This window comes from Macaca fascicularis, chromosome 8, assembly GCF_037993035.2.
Source record: "Macaca fascicularis isolate 582-1 chromosome 8, T2T-MFA8v1.1".
Taxonomy (NCBI): Eukaryota; Metazoa; Chordata; class Mammalia; order Primates; family Cercopithecidae; genus Macaca; species Macaca fascicularis.
Genome location: NC_088382.1, coordinates 45230645 through 45258116, shown reverse-complemented (window position 1 = coordinate 45258116; position 27472 = coordinate 45230645). Strand labels below are relative to the sequence as shown.

At 47.5% G+C, this 27472-nt stretch overlaps 1 protein-coding gene across 26 annotated transcripts in view; it reads left to right on the top strand.

Annotated features, from left to right (window-relative positions):
• Nucleotides 1-27472, top strand: part of ANK1 (ankyrin 1) — a 246513-nt gene that overhangs the window by 132785 nt on the left and 86256 nt on the right. For 25 of the 26 annotated variants that reach the window (XM_073998714.1, XM_005563189.4, XM_005563179.4 and 22 more), the window contains exon 2: nt 5516-5617. The exons of the other annotated variant lie outside the window; for it this stretch is intronic. In XM_073998714.1, coding sequence (XP_073854815.1) covers nt 5516-5617 — 102 coding nt within the window. The remainder of the gene's footprint in view (nt 1-5515; nt 5618-27472) is intronic. 26 annotated transcript variants of the gene reach the window in all.

The following is a 27472-nucleotide window of genomic DNA, read 5'->3' as shown; positions in this document are numbered from 1 at the left end:
TCTAGAGACCTGTCTTGGTCTGAATAGAGTGCTCAGGGACAGAGCCCAGACCTAGTGGGACCTCCCAGCATTTTTCCTCTGCCATGGATTAACTGTTTAATTGGCATGGGCATGTAGGCCTGCCCAGCCGCCCGCCTGTCAGGGCTGCCTGGACACCTTCAGGCTTGAAATTGCTGAGAACACCCTTGGGGTCAAGGGCAGTGGAAAGGCATATACTTCAGTGGGGTACCCCTGGATTGAATCACCCCAAGTGTTTATCTGCAGAACTTGGGCAAGTTATTAACCTCTCCAAATCTCAGTTTCATCACTTCTAAAATGGGGATAATAATTATACCTACCCACAGGTTGTGATGAGAATTAAAAGATATAATGCTGGTAATATATTTGACCCAATGGTTGGTATTATAATTTTAGTATTCTATTATGGCAACGACAGAAACGGTTTAGCCTTCCTCAGTCAAGTCCAGATGGGGCTTCCCTTACCCTCTATGTATGTGTTTTTTTTTTTTTTTTTTTTGAGACAGAGTCTCACTCTGTTGCCCGGCTGGAGTGCAGTGTCGCAATCTCAGCTCACTGCAAACTCTGCCTCCCAGGTCCAAGTTGATTCTTCTGCCTCACACTCCCAAGTAGCTGGGATTACAGGCACGCACCACCACGCCCGGCTACTTTTTGTATTTTTAGTAGAGATTGGGTTTCACCATGTTGACCAGGCTGGTCTCTAACTCCTGGCCTCAAGTGATCCACCCGCCTCAGCCTCCCAAAGTGCTGAGATTACAGGAACCACCGCGCCCAGCCAGTTTGTCATAAATATTCTTCTTTGCTTCCTGGATTCAGTGCTTTGAACAGTCAAACAGTGTCATTAGCAGATATTGCGTCTATTTTTATCCACCCATTCTCAGGTTTTCAGCCTGAATCCTATTATTGTGCCATAAATGGTAGTTAATTGGTGGGAGAAATGTCTCTTTAACACTCTTATTCTTGGGGAATAATATAGTGTTTTTCCTAGTAATTGAATCTAGACAGACTTTCTGAATCAGCAGGCATAAATAGACATTTATCTGAGAGACTAAACCTTGACTGGGTTTTCTCTGGAAACCCAGCTCATGCCTAGAGAGCCAACAGTTTGATCTTCATTTCTGAAATATTTCCTGCCCCACAGATGCCTTGCTGAGGAACCTAGGATGTGAATGTCATGTGCTTTAGGTCAAGGGAGGCCTCGCCCTAGCAGACACTTAATGCTCTGGAGGATTCAAAAGAGATAGAAGACTTGGTCGCTGCCCCAAGAAGCAAACAGTTTGGCTGGGGAGACAAGACTTGCCTGAATTAAATAGCTAGAGAAAGAGATATTTTAAGTGCATTAAAAAAAAAACAACAACCAAGCTCCTGTTTTGTGGTTTCTAGATTTAAAGATGAAATACTGAGTGTCTAAGCATAGTGTCATTCATGCAGGAAGTAGCCACCATCGGGGCCTTGAACAGAAGAAGGATTGGAATTAGCAAACCAGAGGGAGACAGAGCTTCAGGGCTCAGGGAGGAGGAACGTGCAGGCCAGGAGGTAGACAGAGCATGGGAATGTCACAGAGGACAAGGGAGGTGAGAAGGGGCTCCTGCCGCCATGGGGACAACGAGATGAGTGTGCTTTATGAGCAGGCAGCCACAGGGCTTGTACTTGAACTTGAGCTTACATCATAGAGGGCCCATGTGGGACCCGAGGTTGGGAAGGGCTGGCAGGAAGTCAGGATTTGGGGAAGACCAGTGAGGCAGGGATGGAGGAGGTTGGCTGGGAGGCAGAGGGAGGAAGCGGTACTTCTGCAGGCCTGGGGTTGTGGGCGGGGTTGGCGGGTGGTGCGGGCAGCACCTGAATGTGGAGGGAGGACCCCTGTCTGGAAGGCTGGAGAGCCCTACTGCTGACACCCTGGGGACTCCCTGTTTCAATGGTGAAGACGTGAAGCGCTGCTTTGGGGAGGAGGATGAGAGTTCTATTTGGTCTTCGGCTGTAGATTTGGAGTCTTCTGTGTTCAAGGGTGTTCAAGGGTGGTCATCACTAGTGTGTGCATGAGTTTCCCATGTCTGCTGTAACAAATCACCACACACTTAGTGGCTTAACACTACAGAGATGTGTTCTCTCAACATCTGGAGGCTGGAGGTCTAAATCAAGGCCTCCACAGGGTCACACTCCCTCCAGGGCTTCAGGGTCCTCTTCCATGAGCCTCCACCTCCCAGAGGTTCCTTGCTTCCTTGTGCATGGCTAAAGACACTCCAGTCTCTGGCTCTGTCTTCACATAGCTTCACCTCTGTGTGTGTGCATACATGTGTGTGCACATGTGTATATGTGTATGTCCGCACGTGTGTGTGTGCACATGGGTCTCTGTGTGCACGTGTATGTGTGCGTGTGTGTGTGTGTCTGTGCATGTGTGTATGTGTATGTGTGCATCTCTTGGTGTGCATGTGTGTGCATGCATCTGTATGTGTGCAAATCTGTGTGTGTGTGTGCATCTGTGTGTGCATGTTCATCTGTGTGTGTGCATGTGTGCATGCATGTCTGTGTGTGTGCATGTGTACGTGTGTGCATGTGTGTCTTCTCCTTTTCTGTCTTTTATAAGGACATTTGTCATTGAATTTAGGGACAGCCAAGGTAATCTAGGATGATCTCATCTCAAGATCCATGACTTAATTACATCTACAAAGACTTGTTTTTCAAATAAGGTCACCTTCACAGGTTCCAGGGATGAGAGTGTGGACGTATCTTTTGGGGGACACCATTCAGCCCACTGCAGCATTTTTTTTTTTTTTAGGAGGGCACGTAGAGGAAGGAGACAAAGTGCCTGGGTGGAGAGAAAGCCACTGTGGGTCTTCTGTGGGAATGGCGTCACATGCTTCTCCCATTTGTGGCTTGTCACATGACTACTCTCACACCTTCAACTCAGCCTTGTATGCAACTATGCGCCAAGCACTATTTATTTCCTTTAAGCATCATGAAAAGGGGACAAGAAAGGCTTTACTCTCCCCAGCTTACAGATAAGGAAATAGAAGCTGAGGATGTCTAAGTACCCGAGGGCACTCAGCTAGACCCAGTGGAGTGGCTCTGAGTCTAGGCCACCAGCTCCAATGCCTGAGGACTGGACTTTAATCATTACATTTGTCTTTGTGAGTGTGTTAGCCTGTTCTCACACTGCTAATAAAGATGTACCCGAGACTGGGTAATTTATAAAGGAAAGAGGTTTAATGGACTGATAGTTCAACATGGCTGGGGAGGCCTCACAATCATGGCAAAAGATGAAGGAAGAGCAAAGGCATGTCTTACATGGCAGCAGGCAAGAAAGTATGTGCAGGGGATCTCTTCTTTATAAAACTATCAGATCTCATGAGACTTATTCACTATCATGAGAACAGCATGGGAAAAACCAGCCCCCATGATTCAAGTACCTCCCACCAGGTCCCTCCCAGGACATGTGGGAATTATGGGAGCTACAATTCAAGATGAGATTTAGGTGGGAACACAGCCAAACCATATCAATTAGTAAACTTTATTTTATTGTCCTCAGCTCTCACCCTCTCTGGCTGTCACTCATCTTTAAAGCAAACAGATGTTCCTGGGGGCAGGGTCTGAGCTGCATGGGGTGGGTGACGTAGCACCAGCTAAGGAACAGAAAGGCTTCACTCTCATTCAATAAATCTGGTGGGGGGCACCCGGTGTTAAAGCTGAGACCAAGCTGGCTGCAGAGCTGGGAGGTTCAGCTCATGAATTTTGGAGTCACACTGCCTGCATCTGAGTCCCAGCTGTGCCTCCTCCCTGCTGTGGGACGCTGCACGAGGCACTTCTGCTCTCTGTGCCTCAGCCCGCTCATCTATAAAATGGGACTCTGCAATCCTACTTACCTCTTGGGTATTTAAAATTAGGATAAAATGCACATGTGTGCGTGTGCATGTGTGTGAATATATATCATTGTCATCCTTTGGTATCCGTGGGAGATTTGTTCCAGAACCCACTGCAGATACCAAAATCCACAGATTCCTCAAGTTCCTCATATAAAGTGATAATGTGTTTGCATATAACCTACCCACATCCTCATATATACTTTAAATCATCTCTAGATTACTTATAATACCTAATGTACGTGTTTTGTAAATAATTGTTATACAGCATTGCTTTTCTGTATTACTTTTTTTTTTTTTGAGACAGAGTCTTGCTTTGTCACCAGGCTGGAGTGCAGTGGTGCGATCTTGGCTCACTGCAACCTCCACCTCCGAGGTTCAAGTGATTCTCCTGCCTCAGCCTCCTGAGTAGCTGGGACTACAGGCGCACATCACCACGCCCAGCTAATTTTTGTATTTTTAGTAGAGATGGGGTTTCACCATGGTGGCCAGAATTGTCTCAGTCTCTTGACCTCGTGATCCACCTGCTTCGGCCTCCCAAAGTGCTGGCATTACAGGCGTGAGCCACCACACCCGGCCTTCTGTTAGTATTCCTTTTTATTTTAGTATCGTTATTTTTATTTTCTTTTCCTGCAAATTTTCCATCCACGGTTGGTTGAATAAATGGGTTTGACTGTATATGTAAAGTGCTAATAATGGTTCTTAACACATAGTAAGTGCTATGTGCTGTTTACTTAAAAAACAAAAACACAGGGCCGGACATGGTAGCTCATGCCTGTAATCCCAGCACTTTCAGAGGCCGGGACAGGAGGATTGCTTGAGCCCAGGAGTTCGAGACCAGCCTGGGGAACATAGTGAGACCCCATCTCTAAAAAGGAAAAACAGGCAAATAAAAACACAAAACAGTTCCAAAGAGCCCAGGCTTGGTTCCTTTGGTGCCTGCATTCATGACTCTTGGGGCCAGGGACCTCTGTGATATTGCAAACTCTTCAGCAAGACTGGAGCCCCCGAAACCTCAGAGCAAGGAGACACCAGGCTGTGTTGTGTGCTTGCCATTGGAATGGGCTCCCTCTCAAAGGCTGATACTTCCTGAGTCCAAACCAAGAACATTTGGTTATAAAAATACCGAAAGGGGACCAGGCACGGTGGCTCAGGCCTGTAACCCCAACACTTTGGGAGACCAAGGTGGAAGGATCGCTTGAGCTCAGGAGTTTGAGACCAGCCTGAGCAACATAGTGATGCCCTGTCTCTATAAAAAAGTTTAAAAAAAATAATTGGGCATGGTGGTGCACACCTGTAGTCCCAGCTACTTGGGAGGATCTCTTGAGCCCAGGAATTCAAGGCTGCAGTGAACTGTGCTTGTGCCACTGCACTCCAGCAGCCTGGGTGACAGAGTAAGACTCTCTTAAAAAAACAAAAACGAAAAACCACGGGAAAGGAGGCCTGGGTGTGAAGGCGGTTCACCCCAAGAACAGTCCAACCAGGGGCTCTAGGGCTCCTGTGCACACCTGGTGTCACTGTGGGCACCAGGGTGCCACATCAGAGGATGCAGGGGCTTCTGCAGGGGCCTGGGGCTTGAATGGGGCAGAGAAGTCATTAATATACCCAGGACACTCAATGCCTGTTGTTTTTCCTCACAGGCCGATGCTGCTACCAGCTTTCTGAGAGCAGCAAGATCAGGTAACTTGGACAAAGCTTTGGATCACCTGCGGAATGGGGTAGACATTAACACCTGTAACCAGGTAAGCGGGATGGAGGCAGGCCTGTTGTCTCTGAAGAGTAGCTCTTGCCTGATGCCATTTCCTGAGAGCTTTGATACTGCCTCTATTAACCTTTTCCCAGTGGCCTCAAAACTCCCCCATGGCTTCTGCCTGCGGAAGGCCCTAACCTTGCTGTTTCCACTTCTGCCGTGGCCCAGGGCCCCACAGAGAAGTGCTGATGCCTGAACAGTGTGGGCGAGGCCCGCATAGATCCCCTGCAGTCTCCTCGCTTAGAAGTTCCAGTCAGTCCCTGCTGTTGTCTTAGAATATGTGGCCTTTGAATTGGGGCAGGAGGAAGAGCCTTTGAAAGATACTGTGTCAGTAGGGACGTTCAGTCTCCTTTGTCCACCGGCAGTCTGTGTGGGTTCTCGGCTAGCCTGAGAAGAAAGTCGGGGAATGAGGCCCCGCTTTGGTCAGGTGCTGACAAAGGCAGGTGGGCTTGGGTTGAGGGTGGCGGGGCTGGCACAGAGGCTGGCACTCCAGGGCTCCTGAGTGACACAGCTGAGCCTTAGCTTCAGGAGGGGCTGGCTAGGAAACAAAATGTGTTCGGGTTGGGTTGGAGGGCAGAGACTCAGGCTTGGAGCCAAAGATCCAGGAACTGACTGAATAGAGAGGAAATGACCCTCCAGGAAGGGAACAGGTGTGCGGTTTGGGCTTGTGGATTGGTGACAGGTTTTGTTTGTTTGTAGATACTTGCCTGCCAATTAAGTTGTTTAGTTACACATGCTAATTGTTTCTAATTTAGAATACACTTATCCATTGCGACCTTTTTAAAACCATCTTAGCCATTAAAAATGTGTTCTTAATTGTGGTAAAATATACAGCATAGAATTTCCTGTCTTAACCATTTTTCGGCATACGGTTCAATGGGATTAAGTCCATTCATATTATCCTGTAACCATCATCATCTCCAGAACTCTTTTCATGTTGCAAAACTGAAACTCCGTACTCTTTAAACACTTACGCTTCATTTCCGACTACTTCCCAGCCCCTGGTGACCACCCTTCAACTTCCAATCTCTACGAATTATTATAGGGACCTCACAGAAGCAGAATCCTGCTATATTTGTACTTTTGTGACTGACTTCTTTTATTTAGCATAATGTCTTCATGGTTCCTCTGTACTTTAGTGGCTTGTATGACTTTTCCAAGCTAGCAGGGCCAGATTTTCTGAATGTAGGTTAACTTTTCCATGGGCCACATGCCTCTGTCCTACCCCCTCATCTACAGTTTCCCTACCCTTCCTGCCCCTGTTTAAAATGCAAAATACCGTCTGGTGCAGTGGCTCACACCTGTAATCCCAGCACTCTGGGAGGCTGAGGCGGGCAGATCACCTGAGGTCAGGAGTTTGAGAGCAGCCTGGCCAACGTGGAGAAACCCCATCTCTATTAAAAATACAAAAATTAGCTGGGCGTGGTGGTGCATGCCTGTAATCCCAGCTACTTGGGAGGCTGAGACAGGAGAATTGCTTGAACCCAGGAGGCAGAGGTTGCAGTGAGCCCAGATCATGCCATTGTACTCCAGCCTGGGTGACAGAGCGAGACTCCATCTCAAAAATAAAATAAAATAGACTGGGCGTGGTGGCTCACACCTGTAATCCCAGCGCTTAGGGAGGCCGAGGTGGACAGATCACAAGGTCAAGAGTTCAAGACTAGCCTGGCCAATATGGTGAAGCCCTGTCTCTACTAAAAATACTAAAATTAGCCGGGCATGGTGGTGCACGCCTGTAGTCCCAGCTACTTGGGAGGCTGAGGCAGAAGAATTGCTAGAACCCAGGAGGTGGAGATTGCAGTGAGCTGAGATCGCACCACTGCATTCCAGCCTGGGCAACAGAGTGAAACTCTGTCTCAAAAAAATAATAATAATAAATAATAAATAAGTAAGTAAATAAATAAATAAATAAATAAAATGCAAAGTACTACCTGCCCCTACTCCTAGGACTGAGACCCCATTTGGATTAAGATGGTCTTGCAGTGGCAGAAATTCACAGCTAAAAGATTAGAGAGAATGGAGCAGTGTGGTGTGTGATAGGAAACAGAAGTAGGTGTGTGATAGGAAGCAAAGCCTCTGGCAGTGCACTTTAGAGGGAAAGTGAGGTATGTGGACCTGACTGGAATTTGCAAACTGGATGAGGGACCAGGCCCTCCACCCCTTTTCTCATCCCTCCACCCAGAAATGCCAACATCCACATATCCACAGCCCAAAGGACATTGTGGTGGTTGTAACCAAGCATCCGCTCAGGCTGACCTTTGCACAGCAGGTTGAAAGTCTGAGCCCATTTTTTGATGCCAAGAGGTGGATGCAGCAAAGTCTGGGGGCAGGGTGAGGGTCCTGGTGTGAGAGTTGTTCGGGAGACAGGGTCTGGGACCTTCTTAGCACCACACCTCCAAAAGCAGCTGCACAGGCTCCAGCTGTGTTGCCCCAGCCCCCCATAGGCAGGGGGATTGCTCACTCTCTCCACCTGGGATGTGTTCTTGGGCTTGCAGAGATGCACACCTGGAGGCTTTCTTTGTTCTTGCTATGACTGGAGAATTGCAGATGTGTTTCTCTGCAGTGCAGTTCTCAGTGGAGGTGAATCACACCTTCAGAGGCCTTCCAAGGGTTAAGATTTTAGCTGTCAAAGGAATCCATTCAGCTAAAATGGGGACAACTGAACGTGTGTGAGACTTGAGCCAGGACTCATTTTCTGTGTGAAATTGGAAGATTTTGATGCCACCCGGGGAATAGCTATGTCCTGATTGGTCTCCCGTTGGAGAGGCCTTGGTGTAACTGCCTTGTCACTCTGCCTTCTCTCCTCAGAGCACCTCTTCGGTTCATTTTGGGCTCAGAGAGCAGCAAGCACTGAGGCATTATTTGCACTTTATTGACACCATTTCCGATCGGCTCAGCGCCAGTGACAAGTGGCTGTCAGCCCTGCTTGAGGTTGAGGGGAGGCTCCTGCCTCAGACTCAAGACTGCAGTCCTGGCTAAGCCTGGCCTCTCTTTCAAAGAGGATACTGCTGCAAGTTAGGCAATGAGTGTCAGAAGGGAACGAAAGGATGCATCGAGCGCAAAGCCCCTTGCTGCTGGTTAATTCCCACAGCTGCCAGATGTGGCCCTGTTGGTCCCTGTCTTATGGTCTATGGCTGAGCAGGACAGGTAGCTGCGGGTGACTGCGCCTGGAAAGGGCTGATCAGGGTTCTCTGAACCTCATTCTGGTTGCACAGGGCAGTTTGGTTTTGCTGTTGGCGGGACAGTCCTGGTAGTGGGGGAAGGACTCCAGTGACTGAACCCATGCCTGCATGAAACCCACGAGTGCACCCAGCGGGACGATCCTGCATCTGCTTAATGTGCACAGGGCCAGCCTCTTAATGCTACTAGAGCTTTCTGCTCTTTAAAACACGCATAAAAGCAAGCTGTTGTCCCGGGGTCATGGCAAGATAATTTGCTTTCAGCTTGAATCTTCTGAGCTGATGGACTGTGGTGGTGGTACAGGGCAAATACTTATCCTTACATAAGTAACACACTTTCAAATGGTATGTTTTTGTGGAAAGAATGCATACTGTTTGCCATAATAGGAAGTAATTAAGTAGTGTAGAAAGAGGAACTCTTGGCTTATATAAGAGACGTCTGAATATTCAGGGCAATTCCTTGTTGCATAGACTGTGCCTACTAATGTTCTATCATCATTATCATTACCATGTCTACAGGAAAGAAGAAATTTATATGTAAGAACACACACATGCATGCATACATGAGCCCCCTTATATGAATGCCAATTTTAAAATTTATTGTTTGCACTTTAGATGGCTGTGTCCAATGTACTTCCTGTGCATCTCCACATGTATATGGAGAGCTGGGCTGAAGGAATAGAATAATTTCATTTTAAAATCATGGTCCTTATCCACTCTGAACTGTAATCTATTGGCAGTGACAGCTATTAATCAAATAATGACATAAACAGATATGCATACCAAAAACTATGTTAGGAACCATGAATGGAAGGCAGAGAGTATATGAGAGGACTTCCTTAGAGTCAGAGGTCAGAGAAGGCTACCATGAGGAAGAAACAGCTGAGCTGAGGGAGGAGCAGGGGCGAATGAGATGAAGCGAGGGAGAATATGCTGGTCTTAGAGAGCAGCCTGTGCAAAGCCCCAGAGGCAGGGAAAGGAGCAGAGGGTTGAAGGAAGGCCAGAGTGGGCGCAGTGCAGACAGCACGAGAGGCCAGGCGAAGTGGAGCTGGGATCATGCTAGAGCTTACAGGTAGGGGCGAGAGTCACAACATTCAGCGACTGAGACAGGGACATAAAGATGGGAACAGGAGACACTGGGAACTATGGGTGGGGGAGGGCGGGAGGAGGGCATGGGTGGAAAAACTAACTATTGGGTACTGTGTTCACTACCTGAGTGACAGGATCATACGTCCTCCAAACCTCAGCGTCATGCAGTACATTCATGTAACAAACCTGCACAGGTACCCCTGAATCTAAACTAGAAGTTGAAATTATAAACAACTGGGACAGCGTGCCCCTGGGCCAGAGCAGTGTGTGTGCATGCATGTGTGTGCTCACCAGCTGCACCAGACGTTAACCCTATAGTTGCTGACTGAAGGGAAGAGGCCTGGGTGGGGGACAGCAGCCAGAGCAGCAGGGATGGGGTACTTAAGAGCCTGCAGCAGGCCGGCGCGATGGCTCATGCCTGTAATCCCAGCACTTTGGGAGGCCAAGGTGGGTGGATCACCTGAGGTCAAGTGTTTGAGATCAGCCTGGCCAACATGGTGGAACTATTTAGTCTCTACTAAAATAAAAAAAATTAGCCGGGCATGATGGCAGGCACCTGTAATTCCAGCTACTTGGGAAGCTGAGGCAGGAGAATCTCTTGAACCCAGGAGGCAGAGGTTGCGGTGAGCCAAGATCGAGCCACTGCACTCCAGCTTGGGCAACAGAGCAAGACTCTGTCTCAAAAAAAAAAAAAAAAAAAAAAAAAAAGCCTGCGGCAGTGGCCACTGACCTGGAGGAGTGGGGCATTTCAGCATTTAACACCTGCGCAGCTGTATTGCTGTGTCCTGGTTGAATATTCCCCCCTTGCAGAAGCCACATGAAGGATTCCAGTCTTTCTCCCGAGCATAGAAGAAAGTGAACCACAGACTGAAGCACAGGAGTGACGTGATTAAGGGTGTGCTTTAAAGGGTCTCACTGGCTACCTCATGGAAAACAGGCGGAGGGCCCAGTGGTGCAGTGGGGGAGCCTGTGTGAGCCCAGCAGCACCGGAGGGATGTATGGGCAGCTTAGATGAGGGTCGTGGCTGTGGAGATGGAGCAAAGCCAAGCAGGCTTGGGTGATGGGTTGGATGGGGCACTGAGGGGAAGGAGACTTGAGAATGACCTTCGGAGGACTGGCTTCCATGGCAGGTGGGTGGTGGCACCATCCGCTAAATGAGAGATGCTGGGAGTGGACCGGTGTGTGGAAACATGGGGGAGGAGTCAAAAGCAGAGCTGTGTCCAGATCCCGGTAAGGAGGCTCTGAGGAATCCGAGCAGAAATATATAGTAAGCAGTTGGATATTTGAGCCTGGAATTCAGATAAGAGGTCCAGCCCAAAGATAGATATTTGGAAGTCATTCAGCCTTCGAGGAAGTCAAGTGCTGGCGGGGGCTGATGAGAGCAGGGAGGAAAGGCATGTTGAATATACTCCCACTCGCCTGTGTGGGGTCATTCCACAGCACTCATTAAGCACCCACTCTGTGCCAGGCCTATTCTAGGCACTGAACAAGACAGACAAAATAGTCTGCGTGCTGGTGGCCTGTGCGTGCTGGTGGCCTGTGCGTGCTGGTGAAGGAAATAGACAATAGCTAAGAGGATGGGCACATACCTGAAGTCAGCTGACGGGAGACACTGGGGAGGAGGAAGGTCAAGGTGCCTATTTCAGTGGGGTGGTTGGAGGGCTGTCTAGGGAGACAACTTTTAAGAGGCCTGGAAGAAGTAAGGGAGAGAGCCATGTGGTTTCTGGGGAACAGCATTCTTGGGAGAGCAGAAAACACGTGCAAAGGCCCTGGGACAGGAGTGACAGTGGTTTGCTTGGGGAACAGTGAGGCTGGAGTTGAGTGATGGAAGGGAAGGTGGTAGGCAGTGGGGTGGGAGGAGTGCCTGGGGCCAGATCAAGGAGGGCTTGCATTGGTGAGGGTTTAGATTTTGCCATAAGGGTGAAGTCATTTGATGGTGTTACACAAGAGATGCTTATGCTGATGGAGGTTTCTAAACAATTGCCCTTGCTGCTGTGTGGAGGACAGACTCGGGGCACAGGGACAGGAGCAGCAAGACTGGTGAGGAGGCTGGTGTGGGGGGCAAGGTGGAACCCCGTGGTGGCTTTGAATAAGGGGGAGAGAAGAGAGGTGGGGAGGCCAGAGGACTTGTTGCCCAGGCTTGGAGTGTCATCACCTGAGATGTGGTAGTCTGAGCACACATTTTACCGGGGCCCCTTACGCAGCCCGGGACTGGGTCATTCTTGCTGCTGGAGCAGCCACATAGCAATGGGTTGGTAGATTCCATCTTAGCTCAACAGCCACTGTGAAGACAGCCCTGATCTCCATAGCTTGAAGCCATCCCTGCCTTTGTGATGTGTCAGTACCTCTCTTAAGGCTTAAGCCTAGCCGGCCCCACTATGTGGCGTGGTAACATTGAGCAGGTCTTCCCTCTCCTGGTGGGCTCCATGCTGCAGGAAGGCAAAGCCCATAACTGGGGACTCTGTTTCTCCACAGCACCTGGCATAGGATGTGTCCTATATTAGATGCTCTGGCATTTGTCTTCATAAATGGCCACATAATTGTGCACAGACCAGTATTAGCTTCACACGCTCAGTTTCCAGAATTATTGTTAGATTGATATCAAATCAATTTTTTTTTCTCATGGAGACTATAGCAATACAAAAATACTTTCTGGGATGAAGTAACTGACTATATACATTAATGAGTCAACCAAATAAAATAAAACTAGAAAAGACCAGTGCCAGCCTGTGTCCCCTGAATTCCTACAATTGTCAGATTGACGTGGATGCTCCACTGGGGGCTGTGAGCTGGAATCCCAGGGGCAAAAAGCCTCACGGTTTTAGTTTTCTGCTCTATTCCGATGACGCTGACACTTGCTGGTTCATTTAGCCTTCCTGATAGGAAAGAAAGAGCTTGAGGCTCCAGGAGATAATTTGCCATGAAGAGGAGAAGCCTTGTCATCTGCGACTCAGTGTAAGGCAGAGTTAAAAGTGAGGACTTCCCAGAGCAGCCCAGGCGCCGTTGGTCCTCTTTGCCTGTCTCATTTTTCTCCATAGTGCTTGCTACTGCCTGCCTTCATATGCATGTATGTGTCTGCTTATTTTTGTCTTCACTAAACTGTAGGCATCTTAAGGGGAGAGGGCTTTGCTTTCCTCATTGCTCCATATCAGGATCCTGCTTAACCTGTAGTAGGTGCTCATAAACTCCGTTGACAGACTGAATAAAAAGGAAAAAAAAAAAAGCAGCGATGTTGTTTGCTGTAGCTATGAATGGTGAAAGCTTATATATTTTATACTTAGACCACGTAGGAACTAGACTAAGCACCATCACTTTGTAAGAGTCTTGTGCAATCGTGCATACTTAGGATAATGACTCCTGCAATAAGCACGGCTCAGATGCTGACATTAGCCCCACAGATCGAGTATTTGGCAATATTTGCTGCAGCGTCCAGAAGCTCGACCATCTGAATGATCACAAAAGCATAAACGATTTCCAGTGCAAAAGCCCACTGAAAGCACCTGAAACCATGCCAGTTCCCCGGATGTGCCCTAAATTTCCACATGTGCATTAGGAAGCCCTATTATTGTTGGGCTCTTGTTTATCTTGAAGGTAAAGGGTTGCCGGCATTAGGAATAAATGGAGCACCTATAACAATAATTTCTGCTACAGTGTAGTATTTTCTATAGCAGCCAAATGCCAAGTCTTTTGATCAGGATTTCTTGGGCTCCAGTGATGGTGGTAATTACGACCTTTCCACGCTATAGAATCTTAGGGCTTAGTGGAACTCACGGCATTCAATTTTCATTTTATAGCTCAGGAAACTGAGGTCTAGAAGTTACTTCTGAATATCTTATGCTGTATTACTTTGGATTTGGTGAGTTGGGCTTAAGAAGTCCAAGATGAGGCTGGGCGCGGTGGCTCATGCCTGTAATGCCAGCACTTTGGGATGCCGAGGTAGGCAGATCACCTGAGGCTGGGAGTTCGAGACCAGCCTGACCAACATAGAGAAACCCCATCTCTACTAAAAATACAAAATTAGCTGAGCGTTGTGACGCATGCCTGTAATCCCAGCTACTCGGGAGGCTGAGGCACAAGAATCACTTGAACCTGGGAGGCAGAGGTTGTGGTAAACTGAGATTGCACCACTGCACTCCAGCCTGGGCAACAAGAGCGAAACTCTGTCTCAAAAAAAAAAAAAAAAGAAAAAAAAAAAAGTACAAGATGAGGCCAGGCACAATAGCTCACACCTGTAATCCCAGCACTTTGGGAGGACGAGGCAGGTGGATCACCTGAGGTCAGGAATTCGAGACCAGCCTGACCAACAAGGTGAAACCCCGTCTCTACTAAAAATAAAAAAATTAGCCGGGCATTGGTGGTGGATGCCTACAATCTCAGCTACTTGGGAGTCTGAGGCAGGAGAACCACTTGAACCTGGCAGAAGTTGCAGTGAGCCAAGATTGCACCACTGCAGGCCTGGGCAACAGAGCAAGACTCCATCTCAAAAACAAACAAACAAACAAACAAACAAAAAATCCAAGATGAAATTTCTCTGCTCATTCATTTATTCTGCAAACACGTATTGATCAATTACAATGACCCGTGCACCATGCTAGAGACTAGGGCTAACCAGGACGAGTAAATTCATGCCCTGTTCTCAAAGAACTCGGAGGCAGGTAAAAGGTCCAGCTTGTAGATAAAAGATTACAAATTCAGTATTGTAAGTGCCATCCTGAAGGAGTACAGGAGATGTTTTTGTCCGTGTAATCATTCATTCAACAAATATTTTTTGAGCTGTTCTAATGTTCCAAGAGCCAGCCAGTCAAAGATGAGCAGGTCCCGGGACCTGCTCTTACATCGTTTCTGGTCTAAGGGTAATGGCTGGCCTGCTAATGAGTCAGAGAAAGGTCGTGAAGGAAGGAGTCTCCTAGTAGAGAACTGGGAAACAGGAATTGCTGTGAGAAGGAACGGACTGCAAAGGCTGGAGTGCCAAAGGGCACTGGGGCAGGGGGCAGTTTGGTGGAGATTGGGGTACATGAAATGAAAGAGGGTGAGGATGGTGGTCGATCCATCTTAGGAGGTTAGAGCTAGATCTGTATAGATCTAGAACCTGGCACCTTTCTCTGTCGTCGTTTTTTTCTTAGGAACTGTTGACAAGCATAGAAAAATGTATTAAACTACATAGCTCTCTGATCCTACCTGCACCCCCAAAACACACAGAAAGCCTTCCTAATATGATGGTGTTGTGGTATTAAAGCTTCTTTAGACTTGCTGCCTTGGTGCAGCTCTGGAATAGTGATGAGGAAGAGAAAATGTTTCACTGGAGCCCTCACCTGGGAAATGAGTGTTCTGTGTTAAATAGTTAAACCAGATATGCAGTTAGGTGCCCCTATGCCTGGCACCTAGTGCCTGCTCCACCATTAATGCTCACATTACCCTGAGAGTTGTTTAGAGCAGGTGCTTGACCAGGGAGGCTGGGGAGACTCAGAGAGGTGAAGAGCCTCAGAGCCCAGGACTGAGACGCCCAGCCCAAGCCTCTGTACTTACTCAGAGGATGGATTTGACACTGCGCAGCAAGCCTGTTATTGCTCTGGGTGATCTGCCCCAGACTGATTTCATTTTCCCTTCCTCTGCAACCAAGGAAGAGCTAGTTGACCAGTTCAGTTACATAAAAATCTTCATTTGTAGTCACAGCAGCGACATTCCGTGGAATCCTGGGGACTAGGCAAAGGGTGACTAGCACCTTCAGGAATGATCGGAACATAGTGCAAGGAAAGCACGCTCTCTAAACTCCACTTTATGCTTTCATTGCTCTAGGAATTTAGAATATGAAGACCAGATGTGATCTTCATAGTGCTGAGAGACTAAGAAAAAAGATAGGCTTGTGTGTGGTTCCATGAAAGTGCATTCAATTCTGCAAACTCTTATGCACCAGGCTCCATGCTAGGACCTGATTACCAAGGTGAGCAAAACACAGGATCTCAAAAAATTCAGGCCTTTGGGATAGACAGACACAAGCACAGATAAATGCAATTCTGTGTGATGAGGGTCTTGAGAGAGTTATCAAGGGCCATGGGAACATGGCCAAGAAAGCAATCCACTTTTAGGGGGCTGGAAATAGGGTACAGTGTGGCAAAGAGAGCGGACAGGGAAAGTCACAGGCAAAATGACACTGGGTCTGGGCCTTGAGGAAGATTCGCCTCTCTGGTTGTTAGAGGAAATGCTGAAAGCAGATCCCATGGTTGTGATGAGACTAGAGGAGGAATGAGAATTGGCCGCGATTGTTTGCATTCTACTGTGACTTCTTTGGTGTAAATCCTTTCTGTCCGTTTTGACAAGCCTTGGCTCTGATTTTAACTCTCTTACGTTCCCCGAAACCACTGTTAACAGTTTATATGAATCTTGGCATATTTTTTTCTGTACATGCAAAACACATGGCTTAACTGTTTTCTGCAAGCTGTTACGTTGTCTTATTCTTGGAATTGTGGAATTCAGAGGAAACTAGAAGCTCAGAGCAGTTTTGTCATTGCAAAGCAGCATAAATTGAAGGCTGGGAGGTCATATATAAGGACAGTTTTAGAAGTCCAGGGTTCTTTTCTCCTGACCCCACTGCCCTTCTTCTGAAGGTCTGGGTCTTTTTTTGTTTTGTTTTTAAAAAGAATACCAAGATCTCGGGCATAGATGCTCTTTCTAGTCCATAGGAGATATTCTTAGCTGCTGAGCTGCATTTCAGAGTCCCATTCTCTCATTAACTCAAGCTCACACTTCCTCCTCCACCTTCCCAAGGGCCTATCAACCTCTGCAGTTGATGTGCTGCTGAGCTACAGGATTTCTCAGAGCACAGGGCTGCTGCGAGTTCTGTACAATCAGAGTAGAAAGAAGGTGAACTGAGGTTGATTCATTTCCTTGCAGAGCTCTAAAATCGTTGTGCATTCCTTTTCTTTAAGGTAATGAAAAGGATTAGAGTGTTTTTCCTCCTCATGAGTATCTAGCAAACTGTGAATCTTAAGTGCTACCTGGGCAGGAAGGCTAAAGTTAGATTGCAAGAAAGCAAACAGGGAAAATGCTCAGAGGCGGTCGCCTCCCTTTCCATCTGCACCACCTCTCTCTGAGTTTGTGCTGTCCTCTCAGTTTCTTCTCTTATTCTGTCTTTCCAGCCCCTAGGCAAGAGACAGGTTTGCAAAGGAGATCAGGTGTGACTTTCTACTATGGTTATGGCAGTTGCTTCAGCTCTGCCTGGCTTCTGATTCATTAGATTCCACGATCATGTATTTTTAGCAGACCTTTCCCACCAAGCGGTCTCTGGGGAGCCATAAACTATCTGGGTTAGAAACAGGCTGCAGGTGGTGTGGCCCCACAGAACGAGAGGCCTGCCCTCCAGAAGCGGTCGCCCCCATCAGCAGGTTTCCCTGTGGGTTGAGGGATGTTCTCTTAGCGTGTTTGATTGCACTCTGGGGTTTCCATCCTGGAATAATATCACAACTCCAGTAAAGGTCGTGCCTCACGGGTCCTTTACAAATAGGACAGATGCACAGCCACTCAGAAGGATGAGGCGGGAGGATGGTTTGAGCCCAGGAGTTCACGACCAGCCTGAGCAACATAGTGAGACCTTGTCCTACAGAATAAATAAATAATTTAGAAATTAAATATTAAAAAACAAATTAGCCAGGCATGGCCCTGCACCCGTAGTCCCGGCTCCTCAGGAGGATCGTCTGAGCCCAGAAGTTCGAGGTTGTGGTGAGCTGTGATCTCCCCTGTGAATAGCCATGGTACTCCAGCCTGGGCAACATAGCAAGACCCCATCTCTAAAAGCAAGAAAGAAACAAACCGGCCAGGCGTAGTGGCTCATGCCTGTAATCCCAGCACTTTGGGAGGCTGAGGTGGGCAGATCACGAGGTCAGGGGATAGAGACTATCCTGGCTAACATGGTGAAACCCCGTCTCTACTAAAGGTACAAAAATATAGCTGGGCATGGTGGTGGGCGCCTGTAGTGCCAGCTACTTGGGAGGCTAAGGCAGGAGAATGCCGTGAACCTGGGAGGCAGAGCTTGCAGTGAGCTGAGATCGCACCACTGGACTCCAGCCTGGGCGACAGAGCAAGACTCCATCTCAAAAAAAAAAAAAAAAAAAAAAAAGAAAGAAAAACCAGGACAGATAGATGTAATTATAACTTCATAGTGGCTGTGATTCCCAAATGTGTAGAAGCCCCAGTGGGCCACCTGTCCCCTACTGAGACCCCAGAATTACCCCCACAACATCACTCTTCTCCTGCACAGCCTCTGCAGCTCACCACCACTCCTCTTTACCTCCCATTAAAAAAATTGTTTAGTAGTTCCAAATCTACAGAAAAGTTACAAGAACCATACAGAGAATTCCTGCGTCTCTGGTGTCTGCATTCTCTACGCCCGTTCTCCTGCACTTCCTGTCCCTGTCCATCTGTCTATAATGTAGGACGTGTGACATGATTCTGCACATCCCCAGATAGTCCAGTGTATACCATCCAAAAGTAAGGGTACTTTTCCATGTATCCATCCCACGTGCCTGCCAATCTGGAAATCAACATTGATGCAACACAACCATCCAATCCACAGATTCCATTAAGATTTTGCCAACTGTCCCAACAATTTAGCCCTCTCTCTGTGCCTCCTTCCCTCACATCTCCCCACCCCTTCCTCTTTCTCCCTCACCTCCCTTTCCTGCTCCCCTCCCTCCTTTCCTTTCTCTTTCTGTCTCTCTGTCTCTGTTTTCTCTCACTGCCTCTGTTCCCCTCCACCTTTTTCTGTCTCTCTCTGTTTCAGAAATCTCTCCAGGAAGATATTTAGCATTTAGTTGTCACGTTTCATCAGCCTCCTTCCATCTGGAATAGGCCCTCAGCATGCCCATTTCTCCTATGTTTGACTGTTTCCATGCTGTAGTTTGAACCTCTGCTGTCTGTCTGATGCTGCCTCATGGCCATATGGCCATGCTTGACAGGAATACCATAGAAATCATGCTCCCTCCCCACTCCTGGGGATGTTAATCTTGATCACCCAGTAAAATTGGTGTCAGCCACATTTTTCTACTGTAAGTTCACTGATTTTCCCTTTGTAATTGATCAGTATTGTGTTGGGGGGAGGGATATATTTCAGTCTAAAGGGATCCACTGATGGGAGCCCATTGATGACATCTGCCTGTATCAGCTACTGCTATGGTGGCTCCAGAGAGTGATTCCCCATTTCCATCATGTCTTCTACAATGTTTAGCTGGCGTTCTACTAAAGGATAAGCTTTTTCTTCTCCCCATTCATTTATTTTTTCTTTATTTGTGTAGACCTGTTTGGACTCATGGATCCATCTTCCATTTGATGGGTTTCAACCTGATACTCCGATGACTTATTTTAATGGTCAAGTCTAAGCTGGGCCAATAGGAGTCCTTCCCATCAGTTGGCTTCTTCATCCTTTGACATGTCCTCCTCATTCCTTGAGCATTTTCCTACTTTGTGGCACAAGGTGCCCCAGGCTCATTTTGTACTTGCCCTGCCCCAGCCCTGGCTCAGCGCTTCTCCAAAGATCCCTGGTTCCTATTAGTGGAGACAGCACTTAGACACCAGGGTCCGGTCCCCAGTGTGCCAGTTGCTCCGGGTTGTCATACGTCTGTGTGCATGCATGTGTGCGTACACGAGTCTGTTAACTACATCTACAGCTGTCTATGTATATATATTTTACGAATCAATGAGATCACGCCAATAGTTTTTCGATTCCAGCCCAGTGCTCAGAATTCTTTCTAACCTTTCCTTTCCCCATGTTTGTCAGTCCTTCAGACAGCAGGAGGCCTGAATGCCACTGATGCCCATCCTCCTTAACGTATTCACTGACTTGTTTGCTCAGTGTGACAACCTCCCAACCACTCCATTAGCTGTCCTCTTTCTCAGACCCCAGACACGCTGCTGCCCATGCCCTGCAGGGCACCTCTCTGCTCACTGCCCTATAAGGCCGACATCACTCCCAGCTGGGTGGGGAGGGAGGGAGAAGGATGAGAAGGGAAGATGGGAAAGCACCCCTTCAGCTTTGATTTCCTTTCTGTTTTGGTTGAAATTTTGATGTAGGCAATTTGAGGAAAGAAATCAAAACTTATATAGCTCTAGTAATTTTTTAAATGTGTCTCAATTCATTTCCTCTTCCAGCCAAACCATCGTGCTGTCGCTCCTTCCCTTCCCATCATCTGCTCTGTTTCCTGTGGCTCCATGGTCTTTGCATTGCTTTCTTCCCTACTCTTTCTTTCATTCTCATCAGTTTGAGAATTTGGAGTAAGAATGGCAGTCACTCCAGTCCTTCTTTTCCTCTCTGTAACTCCAGTTTAGGCTCTTCTCTCCTACTCGGCTGCAGGGCTGCAGACCTGCAAATATAATATATTCTGTTGTGGTCTCACTCCACAAACAAGGACCAATAATAGAGGAAAGCGAGAGGTAACACACATACAGGTTGGTTGCTATTTGGGGAATTAAGCTTCTGTGACATCGAGTATAACACTTGCTTGTTTATAGCGAACTCAACAGAGAATCCAGATTGAATAGGAAACTGGGATATGAAATATATCCCACTAACCTAGGATATTAAATAGAAACATCCACTATGTAGACAGCTTCCTCCTTATCACAAGCAAGATCTTCTGACCGGATCTTTACTGCCTGCATGGGTAAATGTAAAAGCATCTAGGCATTTCTTTTCTCACCTTTCATTTTATTCACTCTGGGGTCCTCAGACTCCTTGGTGTCTCTGCCACTGCTATTGGGCCTGTTTTTTCCAGGACTGCAGTGCCTTCCATCCCCATAACATCTTCCCCTGGCCAGTGCTTCCTTGCCTCTGCGCCTGGCTCGACCAGTCATTGGATAGTAGCTGTTGATGGATGCAAACGTTGTGTTTCCCGAGTGTTATATGAACATGTTTCCTAGGTTCTCCAGAAATACAGCTCAAAGAAAGGGAGTGGGGGTCTGAGCAGTGAGTTTCAGGAGGTGTGGGGTGGGGAGGTCCTCAGTCACAGGACACAGCTGAAGCTGCCTGCTCCATAGAGACAGGGCCAGCCTTGTGCACAGGTGAAATAAACAGCTGTGTGGAAAGGATGTGTGAGGGCTGTGTATCCTCATGGGAATGTAGGCATTTGCTTTTGAGATGTTCTTGCAGTTTTGCAGAGACACCAATGCCTTTCTGTTTCAAACCGTTCCCCTTCTCTTGACAGGCAGAGTTAAATTCCCTGTGTCTCCTGTATTCATACACTTGGAAATCAATTAGTGCAATTGGGGCAATCAGAAGAGCTAAACAGAGGAATCATTTAATGAGAACAAATGTCTGGAATTGTGTATCTTGCCAATGGAATTTCTCACAGTTGGTGCAAGAAAATACTCCAAATTGAATCAATCAGGCTGAATGTGACTTTTTTCTTCTTTGTAAAAATGTTAAAAGAAACATAGCCAGCTGAGGTCTCCTTCCCCGCCCATCACACAGATCCCTTTTCAGAACAATTCTGTCAATTGACATCTCACCTGAAAAAGAGCAAAGGCAGATGCACAACTCCAGGTGTGTGTGCTTGGCATGAAGGTTTTTGCCAAAAAGAGCCTTAAAAGGTTATCTGCTGTGTTAGGACCATTTGGAAAGAGATCATAGGGGGCCAGCTGGCCTTAAGGGCTCAGTACAGGGAGTATGTAGGATGCAGAAGGCTGCAGAGAGCATGGCTCCTACCCTGACGATGAGAAAAAGCTCGATAATCTACAAAACGGTCATTTTTTCCTGAACCCATCTCATGCCTGCCTGAGGCAGTAAGGCAGCCGAGTAAACAGAAATTCAAACAGAAGCCAGGCTCTCTAAGAGCAGGCCACATAAATCACTTCAGCTTTGGCAGAGGTCGGGAAAGAGTGGTGTTCACCATACAAGCCAAAATCTTTTTTTTTTTTTTTTTTCAGATAAGGTCTCACTCCACCACTCGGGCTCAAGAGCAATGGTGCAACCATAGCTCACTGCAGCCTTGAACTGCTGGGCTCAAGGGATCCTCCCACCTCAGCCTCCCAAAGTGCTGGGATTACAAGCCACCACATGCAGCCACCAAAATCTTAAAAGTTCTTGAAGGCCAAGTGTCGGCTGGTGTGTCTGGAACAGGCTTTTCTCCATGGGCCCCCCATGAGAAGTATTGGGATATGTCAGGAGCCAGATGAGGCCCCCTCAGCAGCCAGGTGTGCAGGAGGTGACCCTTGGCTATTCAGGCAGGGGTGGAGGGAGGAACGGACATGAAGCTTTCACTGCTTCTCCAGATCTTTCCCTCGTGTGAAGCAAAAACAGACCCTCTCACCTTTATTTTTATTTTTGAAATTGTGGTAACATTTATTCTGAGAATAAAATAGGCCTCCCATACCCCACTCCTATGGGACACTCTGAGAGGAGGGAAGCCCAGTTCTGGGTGGAGTGGGCTGGAAGCCCCACCCATCTGTAAATGGGACTTCCAGGTCCCTGGGGGTGCATGAGGTGAACAAGGCAATTGCTCTTCCCCACCCACCCAGCATCCTCACCTGCCCTGTCCCCATCCTGGGGACCAGAGATCCCTGCATGGCCAGGAGCCAGCCCAGCCTACCTGTAAGAGCAAGTCTGTTAACCCAGTGCTGTCCGGGTGTGGGAGGCAGTGCCTGGCCCCAGGCTGAAGCCCACAGATCTGCCAGTTGGGCCTGGTTTGCACCTGTATCCCAGGGGACATGGTCGAGCAAAGATCCGTGTGTCAGCCCCATAGGCCTGAGCTGGCTTATCCAGCACTCAATGCACCCCCAACTCAGGAACCTTAATTTGAAGTAGACACTGAGGGGTAGTGATTACATGAATGTGTATATAGAGTGCACGCATATAGAGATACACCAATCCTTAGACCATTCACCTAGAGGAGGAATAGAAACAAACTGCCTCAGCCAGGGGAAGGGTAGGAAACATTCCTGCCAACAACTTGCTGCTGCAGGGAAGGTAGGAGCAGCCACCTTGGGACTCCTAGGGGAGGGGCTGGAGATTGTGTTGGGCCCGGGATTCTACACCAATAACAAGCAGGCAGCTGGACGTGGTGGCTCACGCCTGTAATCCCAGCACTTTAGGAGGCCGAGACGGGTAGACCACCTAAGTTCAGGAGTTCGAGACCAGTCTGGCCAAAATGGTGAAACCCCATCTCTACTAAAAATACAAAAAATTAGCCAGGCGTGGTGGCAGACACCTGTAATCCCAGGTACTTGGGAGGCTGAGGCAGGAGAATTGCTTAAACTTGGGAGGTGGAGGTTACAATGAACCAAGATCATGCCACTGCACTCCAGCCTGGGCAACAAGAGTGAAACTCCATCTCAAAAAAAAAAAAAAAATCAAAAATCAAAACAAACACACACAAAAATAAGTAGGGGTCGGCTACTGCTGGGGGAGGAACAAGAAACTCACACCCAAGACCAATGCAAGTGAGACAGGTTTTGCTGCCACAGAGAAGGGGGAAGGATTGCTAAACATGGAAGAGAAATCCCACCTTGGAGGGCCAGATGTACAGAGCCTGCCTAACACTGAAGCTGGAGCACAACAAAAGAGAACATGCTCATTACTACCAGCCTAACATGTTATAATAAGCAAGAGCAGGCCACTGCTGGGAGAAGAGTAGGAGCATGGAGAAAGACTGCATTTAAGGCCCAGGCATGCAGGATGGCTGGAAGTTGAGGCAAGTCAGGAACACTCACACAAAAAAACCCTGGCACCCCATCTCCAACTCAAAGTTCAAGATAACCACAGTCTACCTTTATAAGAATGTGAAGGCTGTGGTGCACTGAAAGTAACAACAAAACTCAAACTCAGGTCAACCCCTAAGATTGACTCAGCTTTCCCACCTCCATGCTGACAACTTCACAGAAGAAGAGGCATGTTCATTTCCAGCCATAAAAACTATTCACCTCAGTCTCTACTGCTCTTCTATGCTTGATGTCTGACACTCAACCAAAAATTATCACACACCAAAAAAAAAAAAAAAAAAAGAAAGAAAAAAACCAATGAACTATTTTCAAGAGACAAAGCAATAAACAGAATCAGACCTAGAGATGACCACAATGTTGGATGTTGGAAGTATTAGATAGACTTTAAAATAACTATGATTAATATGTTAAAGGATCTAGTGGGAAAAGTGGGTAACATTCATGAGTAGATGGAAAATTTCGGCAGAGAGATGGAAACTATAAGAAAAAGTCCAATGAAATGCTGAAAGCAAAAGACACTTTCTCAGAAATGAAGAATTTCTTCAACAGGTTCATCAGTAGACTGGACATAGCTAAGGAGAGAATCAAAGAACTTGAAGATAAGTCAATAGAAATAATTCAAATTGAAACAAAAGAGAGAAAAGGGGGAAAAAACAAACCAAAACAGAGCAGCCAAGAGCTATGGGACAACATCAGCTGGTCTAAAACACATGTAATTGGAGCTCCGGGAGGCAGTATCTGTAGGAAAAGGACTCTAGTGAACTGGTGTTTTCCTCCAGGAAAAGCCATATGGTTAAAAAATGGCCACAAGCTGTTATTGCTTTTCTCCCCAGCTTCTAATTTAGTGAAATCATTTACTCTTATATCCTTCCACTTCCTTCTTGCTTATCTTCTACACCCTGTTATTTGAGGGAAGAAATGTGTGATTTATCCACACCCCCAAACCCCTTTAACAGCCTGTCTGCCGTTTAGCTTCAAGAAAAGTGGCTGTGAAGGTGAGAGGGAGTCACCAAAAAGATTCAAAGCAAGTCTCAGCAAGCTGCCTTTTAGCAACCAAGCTAACTTAAACTTGATTTAGCTAAAGTAAAACATGATTCTCAGTTTTGAAGAGGTGGTAAATTACAGTTCATCTCTGTCCATAGTTACAGCTAAGAACAAATAGCTCACATAATTTGCACTCCTCCTCCTCCTTCTCATTTGAGCAATGAAAAATCTGCTTAAAGAAAAAGGAAGTATTAGATATGGTACTTATCCACGAAATGCTCTTTTGGATATCAGAAGTGGTCTCCTGTATAAACTAGTTATACATTTAATAAGACAGCTGTACAAGCTCCTTTGTGTGTGTGTGCAGGAGGTTCATTTTCAGATGTTCAGCAACTTCCGCTGCTAGATGGTGGTGACTTGTGGCTGTCACCACCCCTTAGGTAGGTAGACGCAGCCATCTACCTACTAAGACCAATTGCTGGAGGAGAGGTGCTGCTGGGGTCTGGATGTTTGTGCATCTCTTGTATCCAAATGCTTTGGGAAAGGAAGAGGAGGTTACTTGCTGAGAGAGCTGGTAGCATATTTTAGCTTATGGGTTTAGAATCTAAACTCAGACACTCTTCTCATCCTGTTGTTGTTAATGAACTTGCAACCCTGTCTTTGTGCAGGTGGGCTCCTCTGCCTTGAAAAGGCCTCTGTGAAGCTTTCTGGGCCTTCTTGACAGAGCAACTCCTTTCTCCTCTGTGCCACCTCTACCCCTTTACATGCTGTTTGGGACCTTTTTCACATGATTTTGCGTTTTTTTTTTTAATGCATCTGTGTTCCCTACAAAACTGAGTTCTTCAAGGGAAACAGTTTGTGTTTGATTCATTTCTAGCACAGGGCTAGACACAGACTAGATTCTCAATAAATATTTGTTGAGTTGGGTTAAGTAATTGCTCAGCGTTTGATGGCAACAGTGCTCACACCTGTGTTTGAGACGAGTGCTTCTGCAGTCCCGTCCCCATGTGGTTTTTACAGGCATTGCATTCCCAGGCCATCTTGCATCTCTCTCATGAACTGTGCCCAATGGGGTTTGATTCAGTGGCCCTGCTGAGAACAGTGGATTCAGATCCCCATAGTAATAGACTTGGAAGTGATTTAGGGTGACTATGTTAAAGACAAATTTACACTAAAGTGAGAAAACATTTTTCAAAAATCATAAAGAAGATGGAGGTCACTGAGCCAGTATCTGGGATGGAGGGAGAGTGCAGCTCTGCGAGAGGCGGGCCTACTCAGGAGGCCCCTTTCGTGGCAAGGGTCCTTACTCTCTGCCCTTTGCGAGGGAAGCGCGGGACCCAGGAAGGGAAGAAAGGGGATTTTCTGCAGATCAGGGCGATGAATAAAATCCTAGAGATCAATTGCCGAGGTCACATCCATTCGTTAGCTCTAAACTTCATGGAGACCAGAAAAGGGAAGATATGCTTTCATCATCTGATAAAAAGAAACACAGTCGTTTGGGGTTTTGTTTTGGTTTTTTGAGACAGAGTCTCTCTCTGTCACCCAGGCTGGAATTCAGTGGTGTGATCTCTGCTCGCTGCAACCTTGGCCTCCCAGGTTCAAACAGTTCTCCTGTCTCAGCCTCTTGAGTAGCTGGGACTACAGACGTGTGTCACCACGTCTTGCTAATTGTTGTATTTTTAGTAGAGACAGAGTTTCTCCATGCTGGCCAGGCTGGTCTCGAACTCCTGCCCTCAAGTGATCCAGCTGCTTCGATTCCCAAAGTTCTGGGATTACAGATGTGAGCCACCGTGCCCAGCCAGTTATCACAGTAGTTTTTAGGGGGAAGAAAACCAAAACTCTTTTTTCCTGGGAATTCCAGGTTGGTCCTGTGTGTGGGTGTGCCCTGGAGAGGCTGTGTGGCCTCTGCCAATCATTTGACTACTCTGGGCCTCAACTTCCTCAGCTGCAGATGAAAGGGTGGAGTTCAGGGACCTCTAATATCCCTTTTGAGTCCTGCATTCTCTGGTCAGACAGTATATCTAGAATGCCTCCAGATTGAAATCCTGACATTGGCCTCAAAGAGCAGGGGCCGGCCGTCCCAGAGCATTAGCAGCAAGCATTAGCTATTTTCTTTCCAGGCTTGCTGGTTTTGCGGCTTTGATGCATTCAGGACCCACAAATGCTCATCAGAGTGACTGTGCTGCCCAAGTAAACACTAAAACCCCAGCCGTCGTCAAGGCTGGCTGCCACTGCGAGTCAGCTTCCTGCAGTAAGCAGCCCGCGGCAGCTGCCGGACTGTCACTCCAGCCGCGCCCACAGCCACAAACACCACCCCAGTTCCCAAGCAATCACAGGGCATCCGCTGTGAGCACCAGGAAGCTTCTTGATAAGGTTGTCGCCGGGTTGGAAGAGCGCTTGCAGAAATGCTGTGTGCTGCCTGAAAAAGCTCACCCTGCTCTGAGAAGGAGCAGGGACTCCTTCCTGCCCACCCACCCCAGAAAAGAGTTGCAAGATGGCAGAAGCAAGAATGACTCCGGGCTACCAGCGCACTGGTCACTCAACAAATTGCTTTGCAGTGAATTTTTCTTGCAAATCGAGGGGAGGGGAACTGGTTTCTGCCTGCCCAGTGCTCTCTCCCCTTCTCCTGGATTCCCATTTGGCCCTCAAGCACTTTCTCCCTCTCTATTACCCAGAATGGCTCTGACCTAGCTTTCTCTGATAAACTCATTCACACCGGGTGAGAAGAATCCACACAGCTTTGGACCCTTCAGTGAATGGTGTGCAAAATCTGCAAGAGGAGGAAATCTAATGGCCAGTGGTCATTTTCAGGCATTTGCATGAGGAAATATTTGGTGAACCACCCTCTCTCCCCTACACACACACCCTGGCAAGGCTGGCTGTGCTGATAG